The 27,993-nt window shown below is 43.6% G+C and overlaps 2 protein-coding genes across 2 annotated transcripts in view; one reads left to right on the top strand and one right to left on the bottom strand.

The window, feature by feature from the left end:
• LOC311137596 (PEX5-related protein-like) overlaps positions 1–26,437 on the top strand; it is a gene marked incomplete at its 3' end in the record, with an annotated part of 155,140 nt that extends 128,703 nt beyond the window's left edge. The window contains exons 9-12 of the mRNA XM_084172102.1: positions 15,267–15,383; positions 16,011–16,154; positions 17,838–17,908; positions 26,170–26,437. Coding sequence (XP_084028228.1) covers positions 15,267–15,383; positions 16,011–16,154; positions 17,838–17,908; positions 26,170–26,437 — 600 coding nt within the window. The remainder of the gene's footprint in view (positions 1–15,266; positions 15,384–16,010; positions 16,155–17,837; positions 17,909–26,169) is intronic.
• Positions 26,438–27,284: 847 nt separating this feature from the next.
• LOC311137595 (ubiquitin carboxyl-terminal hydrolase 13-like) overlaps positions 27,285–27,993 on the bottom strand; it is a gene marked incomplete at both ends in the record, with an annotated part of 23,916 nt that continues 23,207 nt past the window's right edge. The window contains one exon of the mRNA XM_084172101.1: positions 27,285–27,290. Within this exon, the coding sequence (XP_084028227.1) occupies positions 27,285–27,290 (6 nt within the window). The remainder of the gene's footprint in view (positions 27,291–27,993) is intronic.

Here is a 27,993-nt window from a genome sequence, read left to right as displayed (position 1 = left end):
CTGTAATACCAACATGTTTCAAGCACCATAGTCCCCGTGCCCAAGGACACTAAGGTAACCTGCCTAAATGACTACAGACCCGTAGCACTCACGTCTGTAGCCATGAAGTGCTTTGAAAGGCTGGTCATGGCTCACATCAACACCATAATTCCAGAAACCCTAGACCCACTCCAATTCACATACCGCCCCAACAGATCCACAGATGATGCAATCTCTATTGCACTCTACACTCCCCTTTCCCACCTGGATAAGAGGAGCATCTACGTGAGAATGCTATTCATTGACTACAGCTCAGCGTTCAACACCATAGTGCCCTCAAAGCTCATCACTAAGCTAAGGACCCTGGGACTAAACACATCCCTCTGCAACTGGATCCTGGACTTCCTGACAGGCCGCCCCCAGGTGGTAAGGGTAGGTAACAACACATCTGCCACTCTGATCCTCAACACGGGGGCCCCTCAGGGGTGCGTGCTCAGTCCCCTCATGTACTCCCTGTTCACCCATGACTGCATGGCCAGGCACGACTCCAACACCATCATTAAGTTTGCCGACAACACAACCATGGTAGGCCTGATCACCGACAGCGATGAGACAGCCTATAGGGAGGAGGTCAGAGACCTGGCCGTGTGGTGCCAGGTAGCTTAGTGGGTAAGAGCGTTGTGCCAGTAACCGAAAGGTCGCTGGTTCTAATCCCCGAGCCGACTAGGTGAAAAATCTGTCGATGTGCCCTTGAGCAAGGCACTTAACCCTAATTGCTCCTGTAAGTCGCTCTGGATAAGAGCGTTTGCTAAATGACAAAAAATAAAAATAAAAATAAATAACAACCTCTCCCTCAACGTGATCAAGACAAAGGAGATGATTGTGGACTACAGGAAAGAAAAGAGGACTGAGCACGCCCCCATTCTCATCGACTGGGCTGTAGTGGAACAGGTTGAGAGCTTCAAGTTCCTTGGTGTCCACATCACCAACAAACTATCATGGTCCAAACACACCAAGACAGTCGTGAAGAGGGCACGACAAAGCCTATTCCCCCTCAGGAGACTGAAAAGATTTGGCATGGGTCTTCAGAACCTCAAAAAGTTATACAGCTGCACCATCGAGAGCATCCTGACTGGTTGCATCACTGCCTGGTAGTGCGTACGGCCCAGTACATCACTGGGGCCAAGCTTCCTGCCATCCAGGACCTCTATACCAGGCGGTTTCAGAGGAAGGCCCTAAAAAAATTGTCAGACTCCAGCCACCATAGACTGTTCTCTATGCTACCGCACGGCAAGCGGTACCGGAGCACCAAGTCTAGATCCAAAATGATTCTTAACCCCTTCTACCCCCAAGCCATAAGACTCCTGAACAGCTAATTAAATGGCTACGCCATTAACTCTACCCACATGTATACCTTTTGGTTCAAAACTCATGCTCATTTTCATGCCCACCTCTTTTTAGATTGTTCATCGCTGTTGCTATTTGGTCCACTGAGTTTTCACCTTTGAAGGCTCTGTCTTGAACTATTTACACAATGGTACGAAGAGACACCTTTGCAAACAGTTTCAATTCAAGAGAGATCCAGATATTGTTATGGGAAAATAGTAATGAGGGAATGATGCAATTAAAATTCCATACACAGAGCAATAACAGAAAGTGATTGTATTCTGTGATTGGAGTTAGTGGCTCAGCAATGGAATAATTTCACATCAATTTATATTTAAACTAAGAGACAGTGCCTTCAGCCTTGACTTACAACACATGTTGTGTTACAACCCGAATTCAAAATAGATTACATTCATTTTTATCTTGCCCATCTACAATACCCTCATAATGACAAACTTTTAGCAAATGTATTGAAAATGAAATACAGAAATATCTAATTCACGTAAGTATTCACACCCCTGAGTCAATACTTTGTATACGGAACAAAAAATATAAACGCAACATGCAACAATTTCAAAAATGTGACTGAGTTACAGTTCATATAAAGAAATCAGCCAATTGAAATAAATAAATTAGGCCTTAATCTATGGGTTTCACATGACTGGGCAGGGGTGTAGCCGTGGGTGGGCCTGGGAGGGCATAGGCCCACCCACTTGGCAGCCTGGCCCAGCCAATCAGAATGAGTTTTTCCCAATAAAAGGGCTTAATTACAGACAGAAATACTCTTCAGCACCCCCACTCAGACGATCCCGCAGGTGAAGAAGCCAGATGTGGAGGTTCTGGGCTGGCGTGGATACACGTGGTCTGCGGTTGTGACGGCCGGTTGGACACAATGCCAAATTCTCTAAAACGACATCGGAGCCAGCTTATGGTAGAGAAATTAACATTACATTCTCTAGCAACAGCAGGTGGAGATTCCTGCAGTCAGCATGCCAATTGCACGCTCCCTCAAAACTTGTGACATCTGTGGCATTGTGTTGTGTGACAAAACTGCACATTTTAAAATTGCGTTTTATTGTCACCAGCTCAAAGTGCACCTGTGTAATGATCATGCTGTTTAATCAGCTTCTTGATATGCCACACCTGTCAGGTGGATGTATTATCTTGGCAAAGGAGAAATGCTCACTAACAGGGATGTAAACAAATTAGTGGCAAAAAATGTGAGAGAAATAAGCTTTTTGTGCGTATGGACAATTTCTGGGATTTTTTTTTTCAGCTCATGAAACATGGGACCAACACTTTACATGTTGCGTTTATATTTTTGTTCAGTGTAGAAGCACCTTTGGCGGCGATTAGAGCTTTGAGTCATCTTGGGTATGTCTGTATCAGCTTCACACATCTAGATTTGGGGATTTTCTCCTATTCTTCCTTGCAGATTTTCTCAAGCTCTGTTAAGTTAGATGGGGAGCGGCAGTGATCAGCAATCTTCAAGTCTTTCCACAGATTTCTTGTTCTGATGCCTTTTCCAGCGTTGCTTTGGCTGTATGCTTGGGATCATTGTCCTGTTGGAATGTAAATCTTCACCCCATTCTAAGGTCGTTGGCATTCTGAAGCAGGTTCTCATCAAGGATTTTCCTGTATTTGGCTCCATTCATTGTTCGCTCTATCCTTACCAGTTCCCCAGTCCCTTCCACTGAAAAGCATCCCGTAGCATGATGCTGCCACGACCATGCTTCTGAGCAGGGATGGTGCTAGACATGTGATGAGCTGTGCCTTTTTCTCAGGAGTGGCTTCCATTTGGCCACTCTCCCATAAAGCCCAGATTGCCAGATTGGTGAAGTGCTGTAGAGACTGTTGTCCTTCTGGCAGGTTCTCTCTAATCTAAAGCCAAGGAATTCTGTAGTTCTGTCAGAGTGGTCATTGGGTTCTTGGTCAACTCCCTGACCAAGGTCCTTCTTGCCCGGTTGCTCAGTTTTGGTCGGACGGCCAGCTCTAGGCCAATGATGGAGACGAATGTGCTCTTGGAAACTTTCAACACTCTAGAAATGGTTTTATACCCAGATATATGCCTCATCACAGTCTCAGAGATCTACAGACAGTTCCTCAGACTTCCTGGTATAGTTTCTGCTCTGACATGCACTGTCAACTGTGGTACCTTATATAGACAGGTGTGTTTCTTTCTAAATCATGTCCAAACGTGAATTGGCCACAGGTAGACTCCAATTCCTAGTGACATCTCAAGGATGATCAAAGGAAATTGGATGAACCTGAGCTCAATTTGGAATGCAAATTGATGTCAATACTTAGCAAAGGGGTGTGAATACTTATGTTAATTAGATATTTCTGTATTTCATTTTCAATACATTTGCAAACATTTCTAAAAACATGTTTTCATTTTGCCATTATGGGGTATTGTGTGTAGATGGGCAAATTCAGGCTGTAACACAACAAAATGCGGAATAAGTATAAATACTTTCTAAAGGCACTGTATCTCCACAATTCTTAGAGAAGGTGTAGTCTTTGTATTGTAATAACACTGAAAGCAGTGCTCCTGCTCAAAGGACACATACTGTTTTGGCTGATGTGAGCGACCTGGGGCCTATTGCGTTACATGTGCTGTACTGAAGGCTACAGTAGGATGTTACACACGGAGGTATCTGTGAAGGTCAATGAATAATAGAGTAGAGATAGGAATACAGTGAGAAAGTGTTGCAAAGCTCCCCAAAAAGGAGCACTTCATCCCACTCAGGGATCACGTCCCAATGTGAGTGATGTCGGAGTTAATGATGTCTTGTTGGAGACTCTGAGCCATAAGTCCCAGGCTCTCAAATCACATGGATTAGTATACAAGTGCTTGCCTCGGGGCAGGTAATTCCGAGAAGTGATGACATTCGGAGATGCACCCGGACAAATGGAGGATCGATTGGTAACAGTATCCCAGGAGCGTCAATCGGGGGCCTGAGCCACTTCTGGCTCGGTCAGCAATTTTGGCTTGGACTGTCGATATCAGGCCCTGTAATCACAGATCACTCCCCCTAGGTTGCAGAGCATATGCAGGCATTAATACTTATTAACATTAATGGAAGGAGATGGCTCAAGTGGCTCAAACTAATATCTCTCCGTCACACAGGCTTGCTGCCAATCTATTCAATTAGCTTAATTGCCAAATGTCTGGAATTTATCAAAAGACAGAGCAAAGACACCGAGGAATTATACCCTAAAATATCATACATTTTAAAAGAATAGGAGAGATGAGTAGTTGTGGCTTCCATGCGTTTCACATAAAACCATTAACAGGGATGATCAAATGAAAAGGGGCTGAAAGGCAGAGCCCTTCAAATGCTTTGGTTGTGCTTAATTAGGACAGAGGCTGATAAAGAGCCGTCTACAGGGGAGGGTTGGGCCGTGACGTTGAAGCCGTTTGGGGATGGTGGCAATCACATTGAGCCAATGAAAGCACCCCTGTCTTATTAAATAAAGAGCCGGCTGCAAGCTACAAAGCCACCAGGTTAACTCCTGCTCTGAGGAACAGTGTTTTGCTGTGAGTCAGAGATAGCGGAATCACAGCTCTGATAAAAGACCGGATCAAGGTCACTGTGGGCCGAGTATTTGATTAAAGCTGCGGGGGACAGGTTCACCTTTTCACCACTTGATTTTTCCCTGAGGCACTTTTGGTTTGGAGGGAGATTGCCGTTGTTTTGGTACAGAGAAAGTTCTAGCAAGTTACAGAGGAAGCTGAGTATGAAGACGATCTCTCACTCTGAAGAACGTTCCAGTTATCAGATGGAGGAATGTGTCATACACGGTCCTGTGCTCCCGAATGTTATTACGATTGTGTGACTGAGAACGATCTAAATATGCCAACATCAAGGAACCTACAATTCATCTCCATGCCGACCATTTAACTGTAGGTGCTCTGTGTTTTGATAGGCCAGCCCTTCAGCTCATGGAACACGTAAACTATTGAATCAATGATAAGTTAGGCCCATAGGAACACACAACTATTGAATCAATGATAAGTTAGGCCCATAGGAACACACAACTATTGAATCAATGATAAGTTAGGCCCATAGGAACACACAACTATTAAATCAATGATAAGTTAGACCCATAGGAACACACAACTATTGAATCAATGATAAGTTAGGCCCATAGGAACACACAACTATTGAATCAATGATAAGTTAGGCCAATAGGAACACACAACTTTTGAATCAATGATAAGTTAGACCCATAGGAACACACAACTATTGAATCAATGATAAGTTAGACCAATAGGAACACACCTGCCCCAGTCAACTGCAAATGCTGTTATTGTGAAGTGGAAACGTCTAGGTGCAACAAGGGCTCAGCCGCGAAGTGGTAGGCCACACAAGCTCACAGAACACGACCGCCGAGTGCTGAAGCACGTAGCACGTAGAAATCGTCTGTCCTCGGTTGCAACACTCACTACCAAGTTCCAAACTGCCACTGGAAGCAACTTCAGCACAACTGTTTTTCGGGAGCTTCATGGAACGGTTTTCCATGGCTGAGCAGCTGCACACAAGCCTAAGATCCCAATGCGCAATACCAAGTGTTGGCTGGAATGGAGCCCTTTACTGTACGTACCATATAAGGGACTGAATCGCTCAATTCTGCAGCACAGGGTGAGTCATTTGCTGATTGATGGTGAGCTAGTCCAAAATAATGAACTGGCCTGGGGAGATAGATACAGTAATCAGGGTCTAAAATAAGTATGGGCACAAGTGAAAGTTGTGATTTATAGCAAAATGAATGCTGCAGTAGCTGTTTTCAAAGTATTTCTGCAGTTTTGTTTCATATCTGGTAATGCACAAAGAAATCTGAATCCTAACGTTATAGCTATCCCACCTCACGCAGCAACACTGCCTGTCTGGGGGGTCTGTGAGCACTGTGAGTGAAATGGTGAAAGATTTGTTTTTAGAAGCAATGCGCATAAAAGCTTGTCTAATTCACTCAAGTCTACTAAAGTGAGACTTTGTCCTCGTGTTTCTTGGCTATTTACATTGTTTTGTTCACAAGCCAGGGTGCTTTTCAATGTTTGAGTTTGCTTCCTCTGCTAACAAAAAGAGACATTGTCAGCCTCTACCAGTGACATTCTCACAGGCACAGGTAACCTTAAAGGGGCGGCTGAACATTTCTGTCTCTGATATTTTGGTTAAAAGACTCAGGTCATCGAGCAATATACTACATTACTTCTTACTAGTAATCCATTTATTGTTTTAGAAACATTACTAAGCATGCTAATCCTTTTTTTTTTTTGTGAAACTATGGAAAAACAAATATTTGGACTGGTAGAAAATCGTAGTGGCTGGTAGATTTTTTTAATCTACCTGCCACGGTGGCTGGTATACAAAAAAGTTAGTTTTAGGCCCTGAATGTAATCCTCTGTGCATAGTGTGGTCCTCTGTAGCTCAGCTGGTAGAGCACGGCGCTTGTAACGCTAAGGTAGTGGGTTCGATCCCCGGGACCACCCATACACAAAAATGTATGCACGCATGACTGTAAGTCGCTTTGGATAAAAGCGTCTGCTAAATGGCATATTATTATTATTAGTGTATGAGCAATGGCCACAGTTTTGTTTGATTTTCCACTGGGGGCAGCACTTCCAGTAGACTATAGACTAGTACAAGGTTTCCTAAACCTCTCCCATAGTACTCCCACTTATTTGATGTATTCTACATTTACGTTTTAGTCATTTAGCAGACGCTCTTATCCAGAGTGCATACATATTCATACTGGCCCCCCGTGGGAATCGAACCCACAACCCTGGCATTACAAGCGCCATGCTCTACCAACTGAGCTACACGGGACAAAGTTGTATTTTTTAGTGATCCAATTGACATTTTAGTCATTTAGCAAACTCTCTTATCCAGAGCGACTTACAATTAGTGAGTGCATACATTTTTCATACTGGCCCCCCGTGGGAATCAATACTAATCAAGGGCTTGATTATGTGTGTTTTTTCGCATTATTTGTAATTTATTCTGTACATAATGTTTCTGCCACCGTCTCTTATGACTAAAAAGAGCTTCTGGATATCAGGACAGCGTTTACTCACCTCGTATTGGACAAAGATTTTTTCTTCAACGAGTCGGACGCGGGGGCCAAGTACATCACTGGGGCCAAGCTTCCTGCCATCCAGGACCTCTATAAAAAATTATGAAAGACTCCAGCCACCCTAGTCATAGACTGTTCTCTCTGCTACCGCATGGCAAGCGGTACCGGAGCGCCAAGTCTAGGTCCAAAAGGCTTCTTAACAGCTTCTACCCCCAAGCCATAAGACTCCTGAACAACTAATCATGGCTACCTGGACTATTTACATGTCGAACATTTACAGTGCCTTCAGAAAGTATTCACACCCCTTGACTTTTTCCACATTTTGTTCTGTTACAAAGTGAGATTAAAATTGATTTAATTGTCATTTTTTTGTCACCGATCTTCACAAAATAACCTGTCATCTCAAAGTGGAAGAAAAATACTAATACTTTTTTTTAAATGTATGGAAAATAAAACACTAATATATCTTGATTAAATAAGTATTCAACCCCCTGAGTCAATACATGTTAGAATCACCTTTGGCAGCAATTACAGCTGTGAGTCTTTCTGGGTAAGACTCTAAGAGCTTTGCACACCTATATTGTTCAGTATTTGACCATTATTCTTTTAAAAATTATTCAAGCTCTGTCAACTTGCTTGTTGATCATTGCTAGACAGCCATTTTCAAGTCTTGCCATAGATTTTCAAGCTGATTTAAGTCAAAACTGTAACTAAGCCACTAAGGAACATGCAATGTCGTCTTGGTAAGCAACTCCAGTGTATATCTGGCCTCCAGTGTATATCTCCCGAGTGGCGCAGTGGTCTAAGGCACTGCATCGCAGTGCTAGCTGTGCCACTAGAGATCCTGGTTCGAATCCAGGCTCTGTCGTAGCTGGCCGTGACCGGGAGACAGATTGGGCGGCGCGCAATTGGCCCAGCGTCGTCCAGGGTAGGGGAGGGAATGGCCAGCAGGGATGTAGCTCAGTTGTTAGAGCATGGCGTTTGCAATGCCAGGGTTGTGGGTTCGATTCCTGCGGTGGGCCAGTATGAAAAAATAAATATGTATGCATTCACTAACTGTAAGTCGCTCTGGATAAGAGCGTCTGCTAAATGATGTAAATATGTTTTTGGTTATTGTCTTGCTGAAAGGTTAATGTATCTCCCAGTGTCTGTTGGAAAGCAGACAACCAGGTTTTCCTCTAGAATTTTGTCTGTGCTTAGCTCTATTCTGTTTATTTTTATCCAAAAAAACTGCCTAATCCTTGACGATGACAATCATACCCATAACATGATGCAGCCACCACCATGCTGGGAAATATGAAGAGTGGTACTCAGTGATGTGTTGTGTTGGATTTGCCCCAAACATAACGCTTTGTATTCAGGACAAAAACATATTTTCTTTCCCACATTTTTTGCTGTACAGGCTTCCTTATTTCACTCTGTCATGCAGGTTAGTATTGTGGAGTAACTGCAATGTTGTTGATCTATCAGTTTTCTCCTATCACAGCCATTAAACTATAACTGTTTTAAAATCACCATTGGCCTCATGGTGAAATCCCTGAGCGTTTTCCCTCTTCTCCGGCAACTGAGTTCGGAAGGACGCCTGTATCTTTGTAGTGACTGGGAGTATTGATACACCATCCAAAGTGTAATCAATAACTTCACCATGCTCAAAGGGATATTCAGTATCTACTTCTTTTTTTTTACCCATCTACCAATAGGTGATTTTCTTTGTGAGGCATTGGAAAACCTCCCTGGTCTTTTTTTTTCTTTTTTTTCTTTTTTTTTTTTTCTTTGGTCTTTCTGGTTGAATCTGTGCTTGAAATTCACTGCTCGACTGAGGGACCTTACAATTAACTGTATCTATGGGGTACGGAGATGGAGTAGTCATTCAAAAATCGTATTAACCACTATTGTTGCACACAGAGTGAATCCATGCAACTTATTATGTAACTTGTTAAGCACATTTTCTCCTGAACTTATTTATGCTTGCCATAACAAAGGGGTTGAACACTTATTGAGTCGACAAAATTCGACCGTGACATTATTTGGTATTGTGTGTAGATCAGTGACACAAAATCTCAATTTAATCCATTCTTTCTGAAGGAACTGTACATGATGAGACAACACATAAATAAATAGGGCAATCTGTACGTTAAAAGGTCCAATGCAGCTGTTTTTATCTCAATATCAAATCATTTCTGGGTAACAATTAAGTACCTTACTGTGATTGTTTTCAACAAAAATGGTCAAAAATAATCAAAAATAGGTACTTAGGAAAATTAATTTTTGCTAGGACTGTCTGGAAGTGGTCTGAGAGAGGGGCCTAATTGGAGGAACCTAATGGGAGGGATGTGTCACCTCAAAAACCAGCTGTTATTGGTAGAGAGGATGGGGAACTCTCTTTGTTATTGGTCTATTAACGTATACCGCCTTAAAAAAAAAAAAACACCCCAAAAACCTCAAACAGCTCTTACACTAAAAGTGCATTATCATAATTTTCACAATTTCACAGTATTATTCCAACATCACAGTGTGGAAATATATATAAAACACAGGAAAATCACGTTTTTGACTGCACTGCCCCTTTAATAGATTTAACCGGGAAGATCTGAATACATTTACTGGATATCAATTGCATTGTGGCGTTTGAATTGAATTCAGTCCACCAAATATGGAGTAAAACAAAGCCATAAAATCAGTCAATTTACATGTCTGAAATAGTGTGTTTTGATGTTCTTCAAAGAGCTATACATTTCCGATCCTTTATGCTTCAGTTGATGTGCAAAATCCCGTTATCGGCTGTCACAAGAACCTTGGTTTGACAGACACACATATGGATACATCTGTGGGTCTGTTGTTCGAGCCATACAAGGTAGACACAGATGGGATCAAACACTAAAAGATACTGTAGCTACACACCGCTGTTGTGTAATTAGACACTATGACTCTAAAACAGAACACTCACATCCGTAGGAAGAAAAATGCCCCCGCATGTCCATGTCTGCCTGACTCCTGGTTCCTTCCATTACCAAGCATACTTATTTAAAACTATTTTTGCACAACCAGCAACGTCTGTCCCATTATGTTGGACAAGAAAAATGCCAACATGATGATGACGTCCAAAACCAATACGGTATACTGCACTAAGATGTTTAGAGCTATCCAATTTCACATTATGTCTGAGACAGCAATAATTTTCTTCCAGTAAATTGCCTCCACTGTACATACAAATCTATTTTTACTGTATAAATTGCCTCACATGAGTTGGGGAAAGCACTAATTGCATTTGAGAGCCAAACTTTGAGTCTCTTCGTTCCAAACTCGGACGGTTTCGGCCAAGGACAAGTATTATCTCTGGCTCCATAATTACTGTTGGCAATAATCTATTCATGAAATAATGAATGAATCTCCCAACTTCATTTATATTCTGCTTTGTCATGTTTGGCAGGCAGAGAGAACAAGTCTGAATGCATTTCACATTTAAACTTCATCTTCGTCAAATTAGAGTCGCAGGCAGGGGCTTGCTTCATTGATACATGGGATATAGATCACCTTCCTCTCTCAATCTCATTCCCGGGAATGAAAATGCTGGATCTGTCTGCAAAATACACCATTGTCTGTGTTGCAAACATTTCAAGTAACCAGAGTGTGTTTTGATTTCTTACAATTTGTTAAAAAAGGGCCACAGTTTGTTTTGATTACACAGACTGCCATCATACTGTCACGTGTCGAGCCATTGAGGATTTTTTTTCACCCAATCACAACCATTCAGTATCGTGGCGCATATCATAATTGGTGCATGCACCCATGAAAGTAACATCGAAGAATGTAATTACAGTTTCTACACAGGCATCATGGCTGATTTTGTGGTGACGACGACATACACAGTAATTGGACACTAGTGCAAAATAGCAGGTATTTCTCTAGCTACGCAATTTGTTAGCTCCGGAGTCAGTTAGGATGAAGCATATGCAGGGATACTGTCACTGAATGAAATATTGCTGCATCTCTAATTGCCTTTCTCAAAGATGTTATAATTATAATCATAAAATGACCCCGGGTCTGTGCTTGTTAAATCAAGGAATGAAGTACGGTTGTATGCACAGTCCAACGTTGTCAAATGAAAATGTTTTCTCGTCATTACCTTGACCGTTAAATGACTCATAACTCTGTCTCAGTTTATGATAGTATGATGATAGAGTAGTGGAGGCACCTTTAATGGGTCGTAAAAAAAAAACTATTAACGACTGCTTTGAAGTAGCTTTTTGAAGTCTTTGGATGCCACTAGGTGGATCTAAAATGCCACTAGGTGGATCCAACCCCCACAACGCACAGCTCCAACACACCATCTTCTCTCCACCTGTGGCATCCCCTCCCCCTCCCATTTCATTCCCAGAGCCAGTGAGGTTTCACCTCATGATCCAACAGGCAATTTGTCTCAGCGTGAGCAGCCAATTAGGGAGGTGATGCTCACCTCCGGTGGACGCCTGCCATACACCTGGAGAGAGGAAACAGAGCTGTGACCCCCCCCCCTCCTTTACACACACACTTCCTGACTCTCACACACATACGCCTCCTCACTCCCACTGACACATATACACACTAGCACATGCATGCTTACCTCACTCGACCCCCCTGAGGTGCCAAGGCACCCACTTACGCTGCACTGTCATGTACAGATGAGCTCCACGCTATATTTGGACTGTTTTGACAGGGAGACAGCTAGGAATCATGGGCCTAACCGACTGGAATAGAACTCTACTGTGGCGATCAGCAGGAACATCAACAACATAAAGTACAACTGGGGTGTATTAATTAGTCGCAGACCGTTGAAAAACGTTTTTGCAACAGACCAAACATTCTGCAACGGCCAGGGCTGTCTACTTAGAGCCAGGATGTTTTTCACCGGAAGTACTGTAGTACTGCTAGCTGGGTCAGGAGGAAGAGAAGGGAAGGGTGATCAAAGAGTGTTCACTGTCACCTTGTCATGTTATTGCTCACCCCAGACTTCAATCCAAGCGTCACTCAATGACTGTTATGGATGATTCTGTCTTTACTAAAGGTTTGCCGAGATGGTCTGTTAAAGGCACATGTGCCATGGTGTTGTATAGAACATGAAGAAGAATCCAGTCCAGATGCAGTCATGTACAAAAACAAGCACAATGTACTCCGGTCCACACTATCACAACTATCTGATGAATGTCGGGGAATGAAAAACACAAAGTCAACAACAGTGCCTCTGATTCTCAGACCTAGAGTTCTAATGAAGCTAACAATGCTCTTCATCTCCCACTGCTGCCTCTTCATTGGTTCAGTAAGTGAGGCATTCGTCTGGTGGCCGCGATAATGACCTTTGACACGTGCCTTGTTGATCTGATTCCATGTAGAGGTCACAGGTGTCTTCCAATTATCCTTAATCGTCCATTTAGTTTAAGGCAAAGCACAGAGGGGCAATAATCCACTTAAGAGATGAAATAATAGCAGTCTCTGGCAGTGAATCACAAAACAACCGAATAGCCTAAAGTGTAGAATTTGTGTTAGTAGGAATTTGATTTGGCAAATAGAGTCTGAGACGCATCTAAATGCACTTTATTTTTTTCAGTTTCTGGAGGTGCCTGCAACGTTTACTCTTTGAAAGCGGTCAGCGTTCTCACTTTGATTTCTCGCTTTGCCCATGGAGTAATTGACAGTGACACACGCGGAGGTCTTTGGCCTCGGCTGTATCGTAGCTGTGAGGTGACAGCCAATAGACATGGCCTGCATGCTTGGACAGAGGCAGGCAAAAAAAAGCAGCATCAGCACTGAACACAGAATCATCAACACTGAACAAAATATCATCAGCGCTGAACAAAAAATCATCAGCATTGAACAAAAAATCATCAGCACTGCACAAAAAAAAATCTGCACTGAACAAAAAATAATCAACACTGAACAAAAAATATAACATGCAACAATTTCAACAATTTTACTGAGTCACGGTTCATATAAGGAAATCAGTCAATTTAAATAAATAAATTAGGTCCTAATCTATGGATTTCACATGACTGGGAATACAGATATGCATCTGTTGGTCATAGATACCTTTAAAAAAGTAGTGGCGTGGATCAGAAAACCAGTCAGTATCTGCTGTGGCCACCATTTGCCTCATGCAGCACGACCCATCTCCTTCACATAGAGTTGATCAGGCTGTTGATTTTGGCCTGTGGAATGTTGTCCCATTCCTCGTCAATGGCTGTGCGAAGTTGCTGTATATTGCCGGGAACTAGAACACGCCGTCGTACACATCGATCCAGAGCATCCCAAACATGCTCAATGGGTGACATGTCTGGTGAGTACTCAGGCCATGGAAGAACTGGGACATTTTCAGCTTCTAGGAATTGTGTACAGATCCTTGCGACATGGGGCTGTGCATTATCATGCTGAAACATGACGTGATGGCGGCGGATGAATAGCATGACAATGGGCCTCAGAATCTCTTCACGGTATCTCTGTGCATTCAAATTGCCATTGATAAAATGCAATTGTGTTAGTTGTCCGTATCTTATGCCTGCCCGTACCATAACCCCACCACCACCATGGGGCACTCTGTTCACATAGTTGACATCAGCAAACCGCTCGACCACACAACGCCAAATACGCTGTCTGCCATGTGCCCAGTATAGTTGAAACCGAGATTCATCCGTGAAGAGCACCCTTCTCCAGCATGCCAGTGGCCATCAAAGGTGAGCATTTGCCCAATGAAGTCGGTTACGACGCCGAACTGCAGTCGTGTCAAGACCCTGGTGAGGACGATGCGCACGCAGATGAGCTTCCCTGAGACGGTTTCTGATAGTTTGTGCAGAAATTCTTAGACTCTTCAAACCCACAGTTTCATCAGCTGTCCGGTTGGATGGTCTCAGACGATCCCGCAGGTGAAGAAGCCGGATGTAGAGGTCCTGGGCTGGCGTGGTTACACGTAGTCTGCGGTTGTGAGGCAGGTTGGACGTACTGCCAAATTCTCTAAAACGACATTGGAGGCGGCTTATGGTAGAGAAATAAACATTAAATACTCTGGCAACAGCTCTGGTGGACATTACTGCAGTCAGCATGCCAATTACACGCTACCTCAAAACTTGAGACATCTGTGGCATTGTGTTGTGTGACAAAACTGCACATTTTAGAGTGGCCTTTTATTGTCCCCAGCACAAGGTGCACCTGTTTAATGATCATGCTGTTTAATCAGCTTCTTGATATGCCACACCTGTCAGGTGGATGGATTGATTATCTTGGCAAAGGAGAAATGCTCACTAACAAGGATGTAAATAAAAATTGAGGGAAATAGGCTTTTTGTGCTTATGGAATATTTCTAGGAGATTTTATTTCAGCTCATGAAACATGGGACCAACACTACAGGTTGTGTTTTATATTTTTTGTTCAGTATAGTTATAACACCAATCAAGGTGCCTGTTTGTTGAGTCTAGGGCTTTGCACAAGTTGCCAATTCCTTGAAATGTATAATAACCCTCTCCGACATCAATCTATCAACTGAAACGTCAACAACTGTAAGGTAAAGATCAAGCTAATTTTGGACATTTGACCGCTGCCTTTGCATGCAAGTGATGAGTCATCGGAAGTCCATACATTACACCACCGATAAATGAGCGAGATGGATGTGACATTTTCGTGGCAGGGGGCTGCAGCATTGTCAAGGTATCAAAGCTAGCAGTCCTCTGTGTACTAATCCTCCTCCCACCTCTTCCTATCTCTCTTTCCCTCTCTCTCTCTCTTTCCCTCTCTCTCTCTCTTCCTCTTTCGCTCTCTCTTCCTCTCCCTCCCTCCCTCAAAACATCATCCCTCCACAGTCAGACACAGAGTTCTGGGACAAGATGCAGGCAGAGTGGGAGGAGCTAGCGCGACGGAACTGGCTAACGGAGAACGAGCAGGCCCAGATCCCCTCCAGTGTGTCTCCTCACGAGAAGGTTACTATTCTCACCTTTTGACCTCTGTTATCATAGTAATGTCTGTCTAGATGCCCTGTTTAGATGCCTATCATGTTCTACTTAATGAAGGGGAAATAAAGCCTGTGAACTTGATGATCTAGAGATGATCATGTGCTGCACATACACTACATTATGTACTGATTTTAACCCGATGCGGGTCAATAGCTAGCCCAGATTGTTTCAAACCTGGCACTCATAAGCATATGCTTACTTTAGTGCAATGGGTGCTTTGATATGCTTGAGCTACTGTATATAGTCTAAATGAATGGACCTTTTTATATCAGCGAGATTGAAGCATATCTGACTTTTTGATTGATCCCAAGTTCTAAGAGGAAGAGCTGTTTCAAAACTCGAGTTCAGAACTCGGCAACAACACACCAGGGTAATTTCAGTCTGAAAATGCAGAGTTTAACATTTAACGAGACCGCAAACCCAAAGGACCTTTGTCCAGGTTTGATGTTAAGCAGAAAGCCAGAAAAGATAAATTGGTGCTGAGAGTATGCTTAAATATTCCAGTCTAGAGGACGGTCGTTCAGTGCAGCCATTTATTTGAATACAGAGAGCTGACATTGGTGATTTAAAAAATATATATATTATTGGTGACAGGGATACTACTTCCACATGGACAACCCCTACAAGGACTGGCCAAACGCGTTTGAGGAAGGTCTTCGAAAGTCCAAAGAGGGAGACCTGCCCAACGCTGTGCTGCTACTGGAGGGGGCCATCTTGCAGGACCCCCAGGACTCAGAGGTGAACAGGCACAGGGGGGGGCTGATGAGATGCAGGCACAGTAAACACACGCATTACCAGCATGACTTTCCCACAGGACCATAATGTACTGGCACCAACTGCCAATCAGCCTGTTCAGACAACACCATAAAAAAAAAAAAAAAAAAAAAAAAAAAAAAGAACTTCACAAATCAGGGCGCGTTAAGTGGCCGACGCTGATTGCTAGTGGAGGACTGGGGTGTTCTACTGTTAGAGTTGTTTACTGCAGCAAAACTACCCAGTCTTCAACTCCAAATGAGAATTTTCAATTTGCCCAAAGTGTTGAGTAATAGCTATTTTCTCAGGTTTTTCTCTCCTGCTAATTTCATCTCAATTGTAACAGCAGCGACTTATTACCACCCCAGAGGGCATTAATAGCAACAGAACTCGGGAATCCTGTAAAATATACGTAACTGTGCCGGTTATTCCAAGGAAAGGATAATCCCGCAGTGTATGGAACTAATATGATTCTAAAATTCCTGTTTAGTGGCTTATCTTTGTGCTGTGGAGACCACTGGATAGTTCGTAGATAGTTTCACCCTTATTTCCTCTCATTCAAGACTTGATTCATAGCGTTGTGCTACAAATTGAGTATCAATGTCATTGCACAAAATAAACCAGCACGCAGATTAAACTACATAGATCATATTTGTTTGTTCACAGAGACTTTAACAGACATGTCATCTAGTCTGTTTGCATTGCAGATTCAGCTTGAACTCATAGATGTCTAAATACACATGGTACTCTGAGGGTATGGAGATTCAAAGTTGGGTTCCCCAGCTAAAAGGTGTCCCATAACTCCCATCCACAATGCTGAACCATGACTTTCCAGTTCGTCCCATACATGATTCATCAAGCAATAACTAAGCATGACTCATCAGGTACACTTAATGAATTTGGTTAGTTGCCAACGACTGAGAAGTCGTGACCTCAATTATCATTCGATGTCTCAGGTGAGCTGTTGCCAAAGTGGCATGTACCCTGCAATATTATCTCATTAATTGCTATTGGCTCTTTAAAACGATACAATACCAGGATGCTTCATCTGAATAGGAACTCCCAATACCAGAGGGAGGGGGAGGCTCAACAATCCTAAATTAACTTGGATGCCATAGCACTATTGTTATTTTTTTCTGTCAGGTAGCTTAGTGGTTAAGAGCGTTGTGCCAGTAACCGAAAGGTCGCTGGTTCTAATCCCTGAGCCGACTAGGTGAAAAATCTGTCGATGTGCCCTTGAGCAAGGCACTTAACCCTAATTGCTCCTGTAAGTCGCTCTGGATAAGAGCGTCTGCTAAATGACCAAAAAAATAATAATTTTTAAATAAAAGAAGACAAACCTCAAAGCGAATCACCTTGCAATTTTTATTGCAGCCATTGTATTTTGACGTACCCTAACTTCACTTAAGACAAACCTCAGACAAAAGTTTGTATTGCAGAGACTTTTTGAGATGCATGATGCTTCCTAACTGTTGTGTTCTTTACCAACGGCAGAATCAATCTATTTACCTGGTGTGTGAGCGGTACTGAGAGCACTGACTGACAGTGAGCCATCCTATGTCTCAGTCTGCATCTAGTCCACACCGTCTCTCCTAACGAAGTCTCTCCTTAGAGAAGGTGGTAAGCCCAGGTGATGACCCTGGTGATGACTCCCCATTGTCTCCCCAGGCTTGGCAGGTGTTGGGGACCACCCAGGCCGAGAATGAGAATGAGCAGGCAGCTATCGTCTCCCTCCAGAGGTAAGGAGGTGGAACTGCACAAGGTGGTCCCATAGGCACAACACGCCAATACACTGCATGCATTTGCCACTTCTCTGTAGTTTCCAACAGCTGTCAGGTCCTTCAGGCATGTATAGCCATCTTAGATACATTTAGATAGAGGAAGTTAGATATGGTATGTAAGGTATTCAAAGCCCTGGACCTAGGCTACTACTACATGTTGTTGATTGGCTCTGTCTACAGCCATTAAAGATTTTGTATTTGTATTTATTAGGGATCCCCATTAGCTGCTACCAATTCACCAGCTACTCTTCCTGCGGTCCAAACACACTAAGGCACTTACATTACGCATAAAACAAAAGATAAAACAGTACATAATCTAACGTTATTACACCACTACAGATCTACAATACAAAATGTATAATACCACCATACACCAATATTACAATGTACGTGTGTGTAGAGTGCGTGTGCTAGCATGTGTCTGTACCTGTGTGTGTGTGTCTTCACAGTCCCCGCTGTTCCATAAGGTGCATTTTTATCTGTTTTTTAAATCTGCTTCTACTGCTGGCATGAGTTACTTGATGTGGAATAGAGTTCCATGTAGTCATGGCTCTAGGTAGTACTGTGCACCTCCCATAGTCTGTTATTGACTTGGGGACTGTGAAGAGACCTCTGGTGGCATGTCTTGTGGGGTATGCATGGGTGTCCTTGTGGGGTGTGCATTCAGCTTGTCAACACTTCTTACAAAAACAAGTAGTGATAAAGTAAATCTCTCCTCCACTTTGAGCCATGAGAGATTGACATGCATATCATTAATGTTAGCTCTCCGTGTACATTTAAGGGCCAGCCATGCTACCCTGTTCTGAGCCAATTGTAATTTTCCTAAGTCCCTCTTTGTGGCACGTGACCACACGACTCAACAGTAGTCGGGGCCGCAGGTAGCCTGTCGGGTAGGAGCGTTGGGCCAGTAACCAAAAGGTTGCTGGATCGAATTCCTGAGCTGACAGATAATGCAATCCCTTTCCCACTTGGACAAGAGGAACATCTACGTGAGAATGCTATTCATCGACTACAGCTCAGCGTTCAACACCATAGTGCCCTCAAAGCTAATCACTAAGCTAAGGACCCTGGGACTAAACACCTCCGTCTGCCCTTACCGCCCTCAGGTGGTAAGGGTAGGTAACAACACATCTGCTATGCTGATCCTCAACACGGGGGCCCCTCAGGGGTGCGTGCTCAGTCCCCTCCTGTACTCCCTGTTCATCCATGACTGCATGGCCAGGCACGACTCCAACACCATCATTTGGTTTGCCGACGACACAACAGTGGTAGGCCTGATCACCGACAGCGATGAGACAGCCTATAGGGAGGAGGTCAGAGACCTGGCCGTGTGGTGCCAGGATAACAACCTCTCCCTCAACGTGATCAAGACAAAGGAGATGATTGTGGACTACAGGAAAGAAAAGAGGACTGAGCACGCCTCCATTCTCATCGACGGGGCTGTAGTGGAACAGGTTGAGAGCTTCAAGTTCCTTGGTGTCCACATCACCAACAAACTTTCATGGTCCAAACACACCAAGACAGTCGTGAAGAGGGCACGACAAAGCCTATTCCCCCTCAGGAGACTGAAAAGATTTGGCATGGGTCCTCAGATCCTTAAAAAGTTATACAGCAGTACCATCGAGAACATGCTGACTGGTTGCATCACCGCCTGGTATGGCAACTGCTCGGCCTCCGACCGCAAGGCACTACAGAGCTTCCTGCCATCCAGGACCTCTATACCAGGCGGTGTCAGAGGAAGGCCCTAAAAATGTTCAATGACTCCAGCCACCCTAGTCATAGACTGTTCTCTCTGCTACCGCACGGCAAGCGGTACCGGAGTGCCAAGTCTAGGTCCAAAAGGCTTCTTAAAAGCTACCCTCAAGCCATAAGACTCCTGAACAGCTAATCATGGCTACCCGGGCTATTTGCATTGCTCCCCCCACCCCACCCTCACCCCCTCTTTTACGCTGCTGCTACTCTGTTTATTATCTATGCATAGTCACTTTAACTCTACCCACATGTACATATTACCTCAATTACCTCGACTAACCGGTGCCCCCGCACATTGACTCTGTACCGGTACCCCCTGTATATAGCCTCCCTACTGTTATTTTATTTTACTATCTATTTTTTACTTAACACTTTTTTCTTCTTCTTAAAACTGCATTGTTGGTTAAGGGTTTGTAAGTAAACATTTCACTGTAAGGTCTAAACCTGTTGTATTCGGCACATGTGGCAAATGAAATGTGATTTGAAAAATCTCTCGTTCTGCTCCTGAGCAAGGCAGTTAACCCACTGTTCCCTGGGCGCTGATGACGTGGATGTCGATTAAGCCAGTCCCTCCGCACCTCTCTGATTCAGAGGGGTTGGGTTAAATGCGGAAGACACATTTCAGTTGAATGCATTCAGTTGTACAACTGACTAGGTATCCCACTTTCCCTAGTCCAGGTGCGACAAAATGAGGACCTGTGTTGTTAAGAAGGCAGAGCAGTGTTTTATTATGGACAGACTTCTCCCCATCTTCAAATCAAATAAAATAAAATTTTATTTGTCACATACACGTGTTTAGCAGATGTTATAGCGGGTGTAGCGAATTGCTTGTGCTTCTAGCTCCGACAGTGCAGTAATATCTAACAATTACACAACATATACCCAATACACACAAAAAAGTAAGGAATGGGATTTAAGAATATATACATATATGGACAAGCAATGACAGAGCGGCATGGACTAAGATACAGTAGAATATTATGGAATAGAATGCAGTGGGAATGCAGGTTTTCCTACTTACAAAGCATGTAGAGGTCTGTAATTTTTATCATAGGTTCACTTCAACTGTAAGAGACGGAATCTAAAACAAAAATCCAGAAAATCACATTGTATGATTTTTAAGAAATTAATTTGCATTTTATTGCATGACATAAGTATTTGATACATCAGAAAAGCAGAACTTAATATTTGGTACAGAAACCTTTGTTTGCAATTACAGAGATCATACGTTTCCTGTAGGTCTTGACCAGGTTTGCACACACTGCAGCAGGGATTTTGGCCCACTCCTGCATACAGACCTTCTCCAGATCCTTCAGGTTTCGGGGCTGTCGCTGGGCAATACGGACTTTCAGCTCCCTCCAAAGATTTTCTATTGGGTTCAGGTCTGGAGACTGGCTAGGCCACTCCAGGACCTTGAGATGCATCTTACGGAGCCACTCCTTAGTTGCCCTGGCTGTGTGTTTCGGGTCGTTGTCATGCTGGAAGACCCAGCCACGACCCATCTTCAATGCTCTTACTGAGGGAAGGAGGTTGTTGGCCAAGATCTCACGATACATGGCCCCATCCATCCTCCCCTCAATACGGTGCAGTCGTCCTGTCCCCTTTGCAGAAAAGCATCCCCAAAGAATGATGTTTCCACCTCCATACTTCACAGTTGGGATGGTGTTCTTGGGGTTGTACTCATCCTTCTTCTTCCTCCAAACACGGCGAGTGGAGTTTAGACCAAAAAGCTCTATTTTTGTCTCATCAGACCACATGACCTTCTCCCATTCCTCCTCTGGATCATCCAGATGGTCATTGGCAAACTTCAGACGGGCCTGGACATGCGCTGGCTTGAGCAGGGGGACCTTGCGTGCGCTGCAGGATTTTAATCCATGACGGCATAGTGTGTTACTAATGGTTTTCTTTGAGACTGTGGTCCCAGCTCTCTTCAGGTCATTGACCAGGTCCTGCCGTGTAGTTCTGGGCTGATCCCTCACCTTCCTCATGATCATTGATGCCCCACGAGGTGAGATCTTGCATGGAGCCCCAGACCGAGGGTGATTGACCGTCATCTTGAACTTCTTCCATTTTCTAATAATTGCGCCAACAGTTGTTGCCTTCTCCCCAAGCTGCTTGCCTATTGTCCTGTAGCCCATCCCAGCCTTGTGCAGGTCTACAATTTCATCCCTGATGTCCTTACACAGCTCTCTGGTCTTGGCCATTGTGGAGAGGTTGGAGTCTGTTTGATTGAGTGTGTGGACAGGTGTCTTTTATACAGGTAACGAGTTCAAACATGTGCAGTTAATACAGGTAATGAGTGGAGAACAGGAGGGCTTCTTAAAGAAAAACTAACAGGTCTGTGAGAGCCGGAATTCTTACTGGTTGGTAGGTGATCAAATACTTATGTCATGCAATAAAATGCAAATTAATTACTTAAAAATCATACAATGTGATTTTCTGGATTTTTGTTTTAGATTCCGTCTCTCACTGTTGAAGTGTACCTATGATAAAAATTACAGACCTCTACATGCTTTGTAAGTAGGAAAACCTGCAAAATCGGCAGTGTATCAAATACTTGTTCTCCCCACTGTACATATGAAATGAGTAGTGCAAGATATGTAAACATTATTAAAGTGACTAGTGTTCCATTTTTTTAAGTGGCCAGTGATTTCAATAGGCAGCAGCAGCCTCTAATGTGCTAGTGATGGCTATTTAACAGTCTGATGGCCTTGAGATAGAAGCTGTTTTTCATTCTCTCTGTCCCAGCTTTGATGCACCTGTACTGACCTCGCCTTCTGGATGATAGCGGGGTGAACAGGCAGTGGCCCGGGTGGTTGATGTCCTTGATGATCTTTTTGGCCTTCCTGTGACATCGGTTGCTGTATGTGTCTTGGAGGGCGGGTAGTTTGCCCCCGGTAATGTGTTTGGCAGACCGCACCACCATCTGGAGAGCCCTGCGGTTGTGGGCGGTGTAGTTGCCGTACCAGGCGGTGATACAGCCCGACAGGATGCTCTCAATTGTGCATCTGTAAAAGTTTGTGAGGGTTTTAGGTGATAAGCCACATTTCTTCAGCCTCCTGAGGTTGAAGAGGCTCTGTTGCGCCTTCTTCACCACACTGTCTGCGTGGGTGGACCATTTCAGTTTGTTGGTGATGTGTACGCCAAGGAACTTGAAGCTTTCCACCTTCTCCACTGCGGTCCCGTCGATGTGGATAGGGGGGTTTCCTGAAGTCCACGATCATCTCCTTTGTTTTGTTGATGTTGAGTGACCACACTCCCAGAGCCCTCACCTCCTCCCTGTAGGCGGTCTCGTCATTGTTGGTAATCAAGCCTACTTCTGTTGTGTCGTCTGCAAACTTGATGATTGAGTTGGAGGCGTGCTTGGCCACGCAGTCATGGGTGAACAGGGAGTACAGGAGGGGGCTGAGCACGCACCCTTGTGGGGCCCCAGTGTTGAGGATCAGCGAAGTGGAGATGTTATTTCCTACCTTCACCACCTGGGGGCGGCCCGTCAGGAAGTCCAGGACCCAGTTGCACAGGGCGGGGTTCAGACCCAGGGCCTCGAGCTTAATGATGAGCTTGGAGGGTACTATGGTGTTGAATGCTGAGCTATAGTCAATGAACAACATTCTTACATAGGTATTCCTCTTGTCCAGATGGGATAGGGCAGTGTGCAGTGTGATGGCAATTGCATCGTCTGTGGATCTATTGGGGCGGTAAGCAAATTGAAGTGGGTCTAGGGTGACAGGTAAGGTAGAGGTGATATGATCCTTGACTAGTCTCTCAAAGCACTTCATGATGACAGAGGTGAGTGCTACAGGGCGATAGTCATTTAGTTCAGTTACCTTTGCTTTCTTGGGTACAGGAACAATGGAGGCTACTGTTGTATCAACATGTTTTGACCATGAGAGTTTACAATCCAGGGTTACTCCAAGCAGTTTAGTCACCTCAACTTGCTCAATTTCCACATTATTCATTACAAGATGTAGTTGAGGTTTAGGGTTTATTGAATCATTTGTCCCAAATACAATGCTTTTAGTTTTTGAAATATTTAGGCCTAACTTATTCCTTGCCACCCATTCTGAAACTAACTGCAGCTCTTTGTTAAGTGTTGCAGTCATTTCAGTCATTGTAGTAGCTGACATGTATAGTGTTGAGTCATCCGCATACACAGACACACTGGCTTTACTCAAAGCCAGTGGCATGTCGTTAGTAAAGATTGAAAAAAGTAATGGGCCTAGACAGCTGCCTTGGGGAATTCCTGATTCTACCTGGATTATGTTGGAAAGGCTTCCATTAAAGAACACCCTCTGTGTTCTGTTAGACAAATAACTCTTTATCCACAATATAGCAGGGGCTGTAAAGCCATAACACATGCGTTTTTCCAGCAGCAGACTATGATCGATAATGTCAAAAGCCGCACTGAAGTCTAACAAAACAGCCCCAACAATCTTTTTATCATCAATTTCTCTCAGCCAATCATCAATCATTTGTGTAAGTGCTGTGCTTGTTGAATGTCCTTCCCTATAAGCGTGCTGAAAGTTTGTCAATTTGTTTACTGTAAAATAGCATTGTATCTGGTTAAACACAATTTTTTTCCAAAAGTTTACTAAGGGTTGGCAACAGGCTGATTGGTCGGCTATTTGAGCCAGTAAAGGGGGCTTTACTATTCTTGTGTAGCAGATTGACTTTTGCATACCTCCAGGCCTGAGGGCACACACTTTCTAGTAGGCTTAAATTGGAGATATGGCAAATAGGAGTGGCAATATCGTCCGCTATTATCCTCAGTAATTTTCCATTCAAGTTGTCTTTGTAATTTTTTCACGTCTTCCACACTAACTTTACGGAATTCTAAATGACGCTTGTCTTTCATAATTTGGTCAGATATACTTGGATTTGTGTAAAGATGTTTTCCTCAGAATATACAAATCAGGTCCATAATTACTTGACACCCTTGATAAAGATGAGCAAAAAAGACTGTATAAAATAAATAATTCAAATACTGAGCTATATTGTATGCTCAAAAAAGCAGAGAAATTATATTATTTTATACTAAAAAAATTGTTTAACAAGTAATCCATTATCATATATTTTTTTTTACATAGGTGTCAAAATTATTGGCAACACTGTTTCCAATACTCCGGCACCCTCCCCTTGCAAGGATAATAGCAATTAGCCTTTTTCTAAAATTAGATTGGAGAACATATTGGGAGGGATCTTAGATCATTCCTCCATACAGAATCTTTCCAGATCCTTGATATCCTTCATCTGCGCTTATGGACTGCCCTCCTCAATTCAAACCACAGGTTTTCAATGGGGTTCAAGTTCGGAGACTGAGATGGCCATTGCAAAATGTTGATTTTGTGGTCAATTAATTTTTTTTTGTGGATTTTAATGTGTGATTGGGGTTATTGTCTTGCTTGAAGATCCACTTGCGGCCAAGTTTCAGCCTCCTGGCAGAGGCAACCAGGTTTTGGGCTAAAATGTCCTGGTACTTGGTAAAGAATCTTTAGGGGTGCCAATAATTTTGACACATATATTTTTGCGAGAAAAAAAATAGTATTACTTGTTAAACAAAATCTCTTTCTAACCCTACAATGGAGAAAAATGTAAATCAAGTGTTTTGGGGTTATTTAATTATTGGTGTTAAAACCAATGGTTTAAAACTCAATATTTTAAATGATCTTCTCAGAATGCCAGTAATCCCCTGAAATCCAGCAATATTATTAATGCCACACTGCTTCCATTTTCCATTATGTTTTAGCTGACTTTTAATGTAGGCCCATTGTTGGTGTAGGCTGGATTAGAGAACTCTGAGGAAAACATCACAGTTTTACATTGTTTTGTAGCAGATTTGTATCTTAAAACGATGAACGGAGCATCTGCACTGCATACCTACCGTAAACAAACTTTATCTAACAAGCAGAGACCTATGGCACAGTAGCAAGTCTGGCAGAAATGATTTGGTTTTCCTCTCATTACAAGCTTTTAAGGAAGTTGAAGCATTTGACTGTCAGTCTGTCACAAATCTCAGTGAAACATTATCTTGATGAAAGCGAAATCTGTTTTTGGCTCTTCCCTGAGTGCTCTCTAATCCTTGTTGTTCGTCCAACATAGTGCTATTTTCCTCTGATGCAACAGCAACACTACGTACAAGATAAAACATTTCCCCTGGTTAACGTTAAATGTGAACAGTAGCAACAGCAATTGCAAGTCTAAGCTCCAAAGTAGCTCCTACTAACAAATGCTTTTGAAAGCAATATGTCTGGGGTGAGTGGTCCTTGCCACCTGACCCCAGGCGTCATTATGTGCCTCCTGATGTTCCCTGTCCCAATTAGTGTATGTCAAACCCTTTGCTCCACTTTAAAGTGCTCATTAACCCCCCTTTAACCCCCTCTTGGCCTCCTCTCTCTGTATCTCCAGGTGTCTGGAGCTCATTAACCCCCCTTTAACCCCCTCTTGGCCTCCTCTCTCTGTGTATCCAGGTGTCTGGAGCTCCACCCCAACAACCTCCAGGCCCTCATGGCCCTGGCGGTGAGCCTGACCAACACGGGCATGAGGCAGGACGCCTGCGAGGCACTGCTGCGCTGGCTCCGCCACAACTCCAAGTACAAGCACCTACTGAAAGGAAAGAGCCACCTGGCGGGCTCCCCGGGCTCCCAACGTAGGATGTCTCGTGTCTCTACTGTGGGCAGATATGAGAGGTATAAGGATAGCACTAGCATAGATCCCATAGGTGTAAGTACTGAATAGCACTAGCATAGATCCCATAGGTGTAAGTATTTATTTGTATTTGTATTTATTAGGGATCCCCATTAGCTGTTGCCAAAGCAGCAGCTACTCTTCCTGGGGTCCAAACATAGTAAAGCACTTACATTACATATAAAACAAAATATAAAACAGTACATCATATAGCATTATTACACCACTACCTATCTACAATGCAACATGTTTAATACCACCATACAACAATATCACAATGCGTGCGTATGCATGTGTCTGTACGTTTTGTGTGTGTCTCTTCACAGTCCCCGCTGTTCCATAAGGTGTATTTTTACCTGTTTTCTAAATCTGATTCTACTGCTTGCATCAGTTACCTGATGTGGAATAGAGCTCCATGTAGTCATGGCTCTATGTAGTACTGTGCACCTCCCATAGTCTGTTCTGGACTTGGGGACCATGAAGAGACCTCTGGTCTAAGTACTGGATAGCACTAGCATAGATCCCATAGGTGTAAGTAAGTGCATGCTCATTTGTAGGAGAACGTTATAGGATGACTGTACAATGTTGAGAACGAGAAGAGATACAGGCCAGTCAGGATTACACAATTAACATTGGAGTAGCATGACGTACTACACTAAGTGGCGGGGCACCTTCATTGGACATCACTAAATCTGACATTACATGACATTTTTTTTAAGCAAATGGCTGGCACGATCTCTGTGTCCTTTACAGTCTCTTTGCCTGAGCACTGTGATAATATTACACAATGGCTGATTGATGCATATTTTATGCTATGGTGTGCTTTATGTCGCCCGCTCAGTTATGATATCTTTAGCCGGGCCGTTTTAGAAACTAATTCGTTACAGTGTAATGACTATTACCCCTGTCGTCAATGAAAGGAAAAGTTATTTCAAGGTCTTTCAACCACAGCTGGTCTGGGTGTAATTTTATTGCCGATCAAGCAAGCATGCTCGCACGTATTCATCGTCAAACAACCACAATTCAGGGGATCTCCTTCCTTTTTACTTTAAAGGCAGTACTTTCAGGTGCCACATACTCCTGAGTGGCGCAGTGGTCTAAGGCACTGCATCGCAGTGCTAACTGTGCCACTAGAGATCCTGGTTCAAATCCAGGCTCTGTCGCAGCCGGCCGCGACCGGGAGACTCATGGGCGGCGCACAATTGGCCCAGCGTCGTCCAGGGTAGGGGAGGGAATGGCCGGCAGGGATGTAGCTCAGTTGATAGAGCATGGCGTTTGCAACGCCAGGGTTGTGGGTTCGATTCCCACGGGGGAAAAAAAAAAACATGTATTCACTAACTGTAAGTCGCTCTGGATAAGAGCGTCTGCTAAATGACAAAAATGTAAGAGAAATAACATTATCAATTAGGAGTCTAGCTATATAATGAATTCTCCCCTTTATAGGAAAGGCATGACTTTATCAAATATTTTACTCAACAGTGAGAGCTCTCTGTCCCTCTCCTCTCTCTCTCTCTCTCTCTCTCTCTCTTGTCCCTCTCTCTCTCTCTCTCCTCTCTCTCTCTCTCTCTCTGTCCCTCTTCTCTCTCGCTCTCTCTCTATACTCACGC

The sequence above is a fragment of the Coregonus lavaretus genome (assembly GCF_964263955.1).
Source record: "Coregonus lavaretus genome assembly, chromosome: 11".
In the NCBI taxonomy this organism is placed as follows: domain Eukaryota; kingdom Metazoa; phylum Chordata; class Actinopteri; order Salmoniformes; family Salmonidae; genus Coregonus; species Coregonus lavaretus.
Note: the sequence above shows the minus strand (reverse complement) of the source record. Positions and strands in the feature narration are given on the sequence as shown.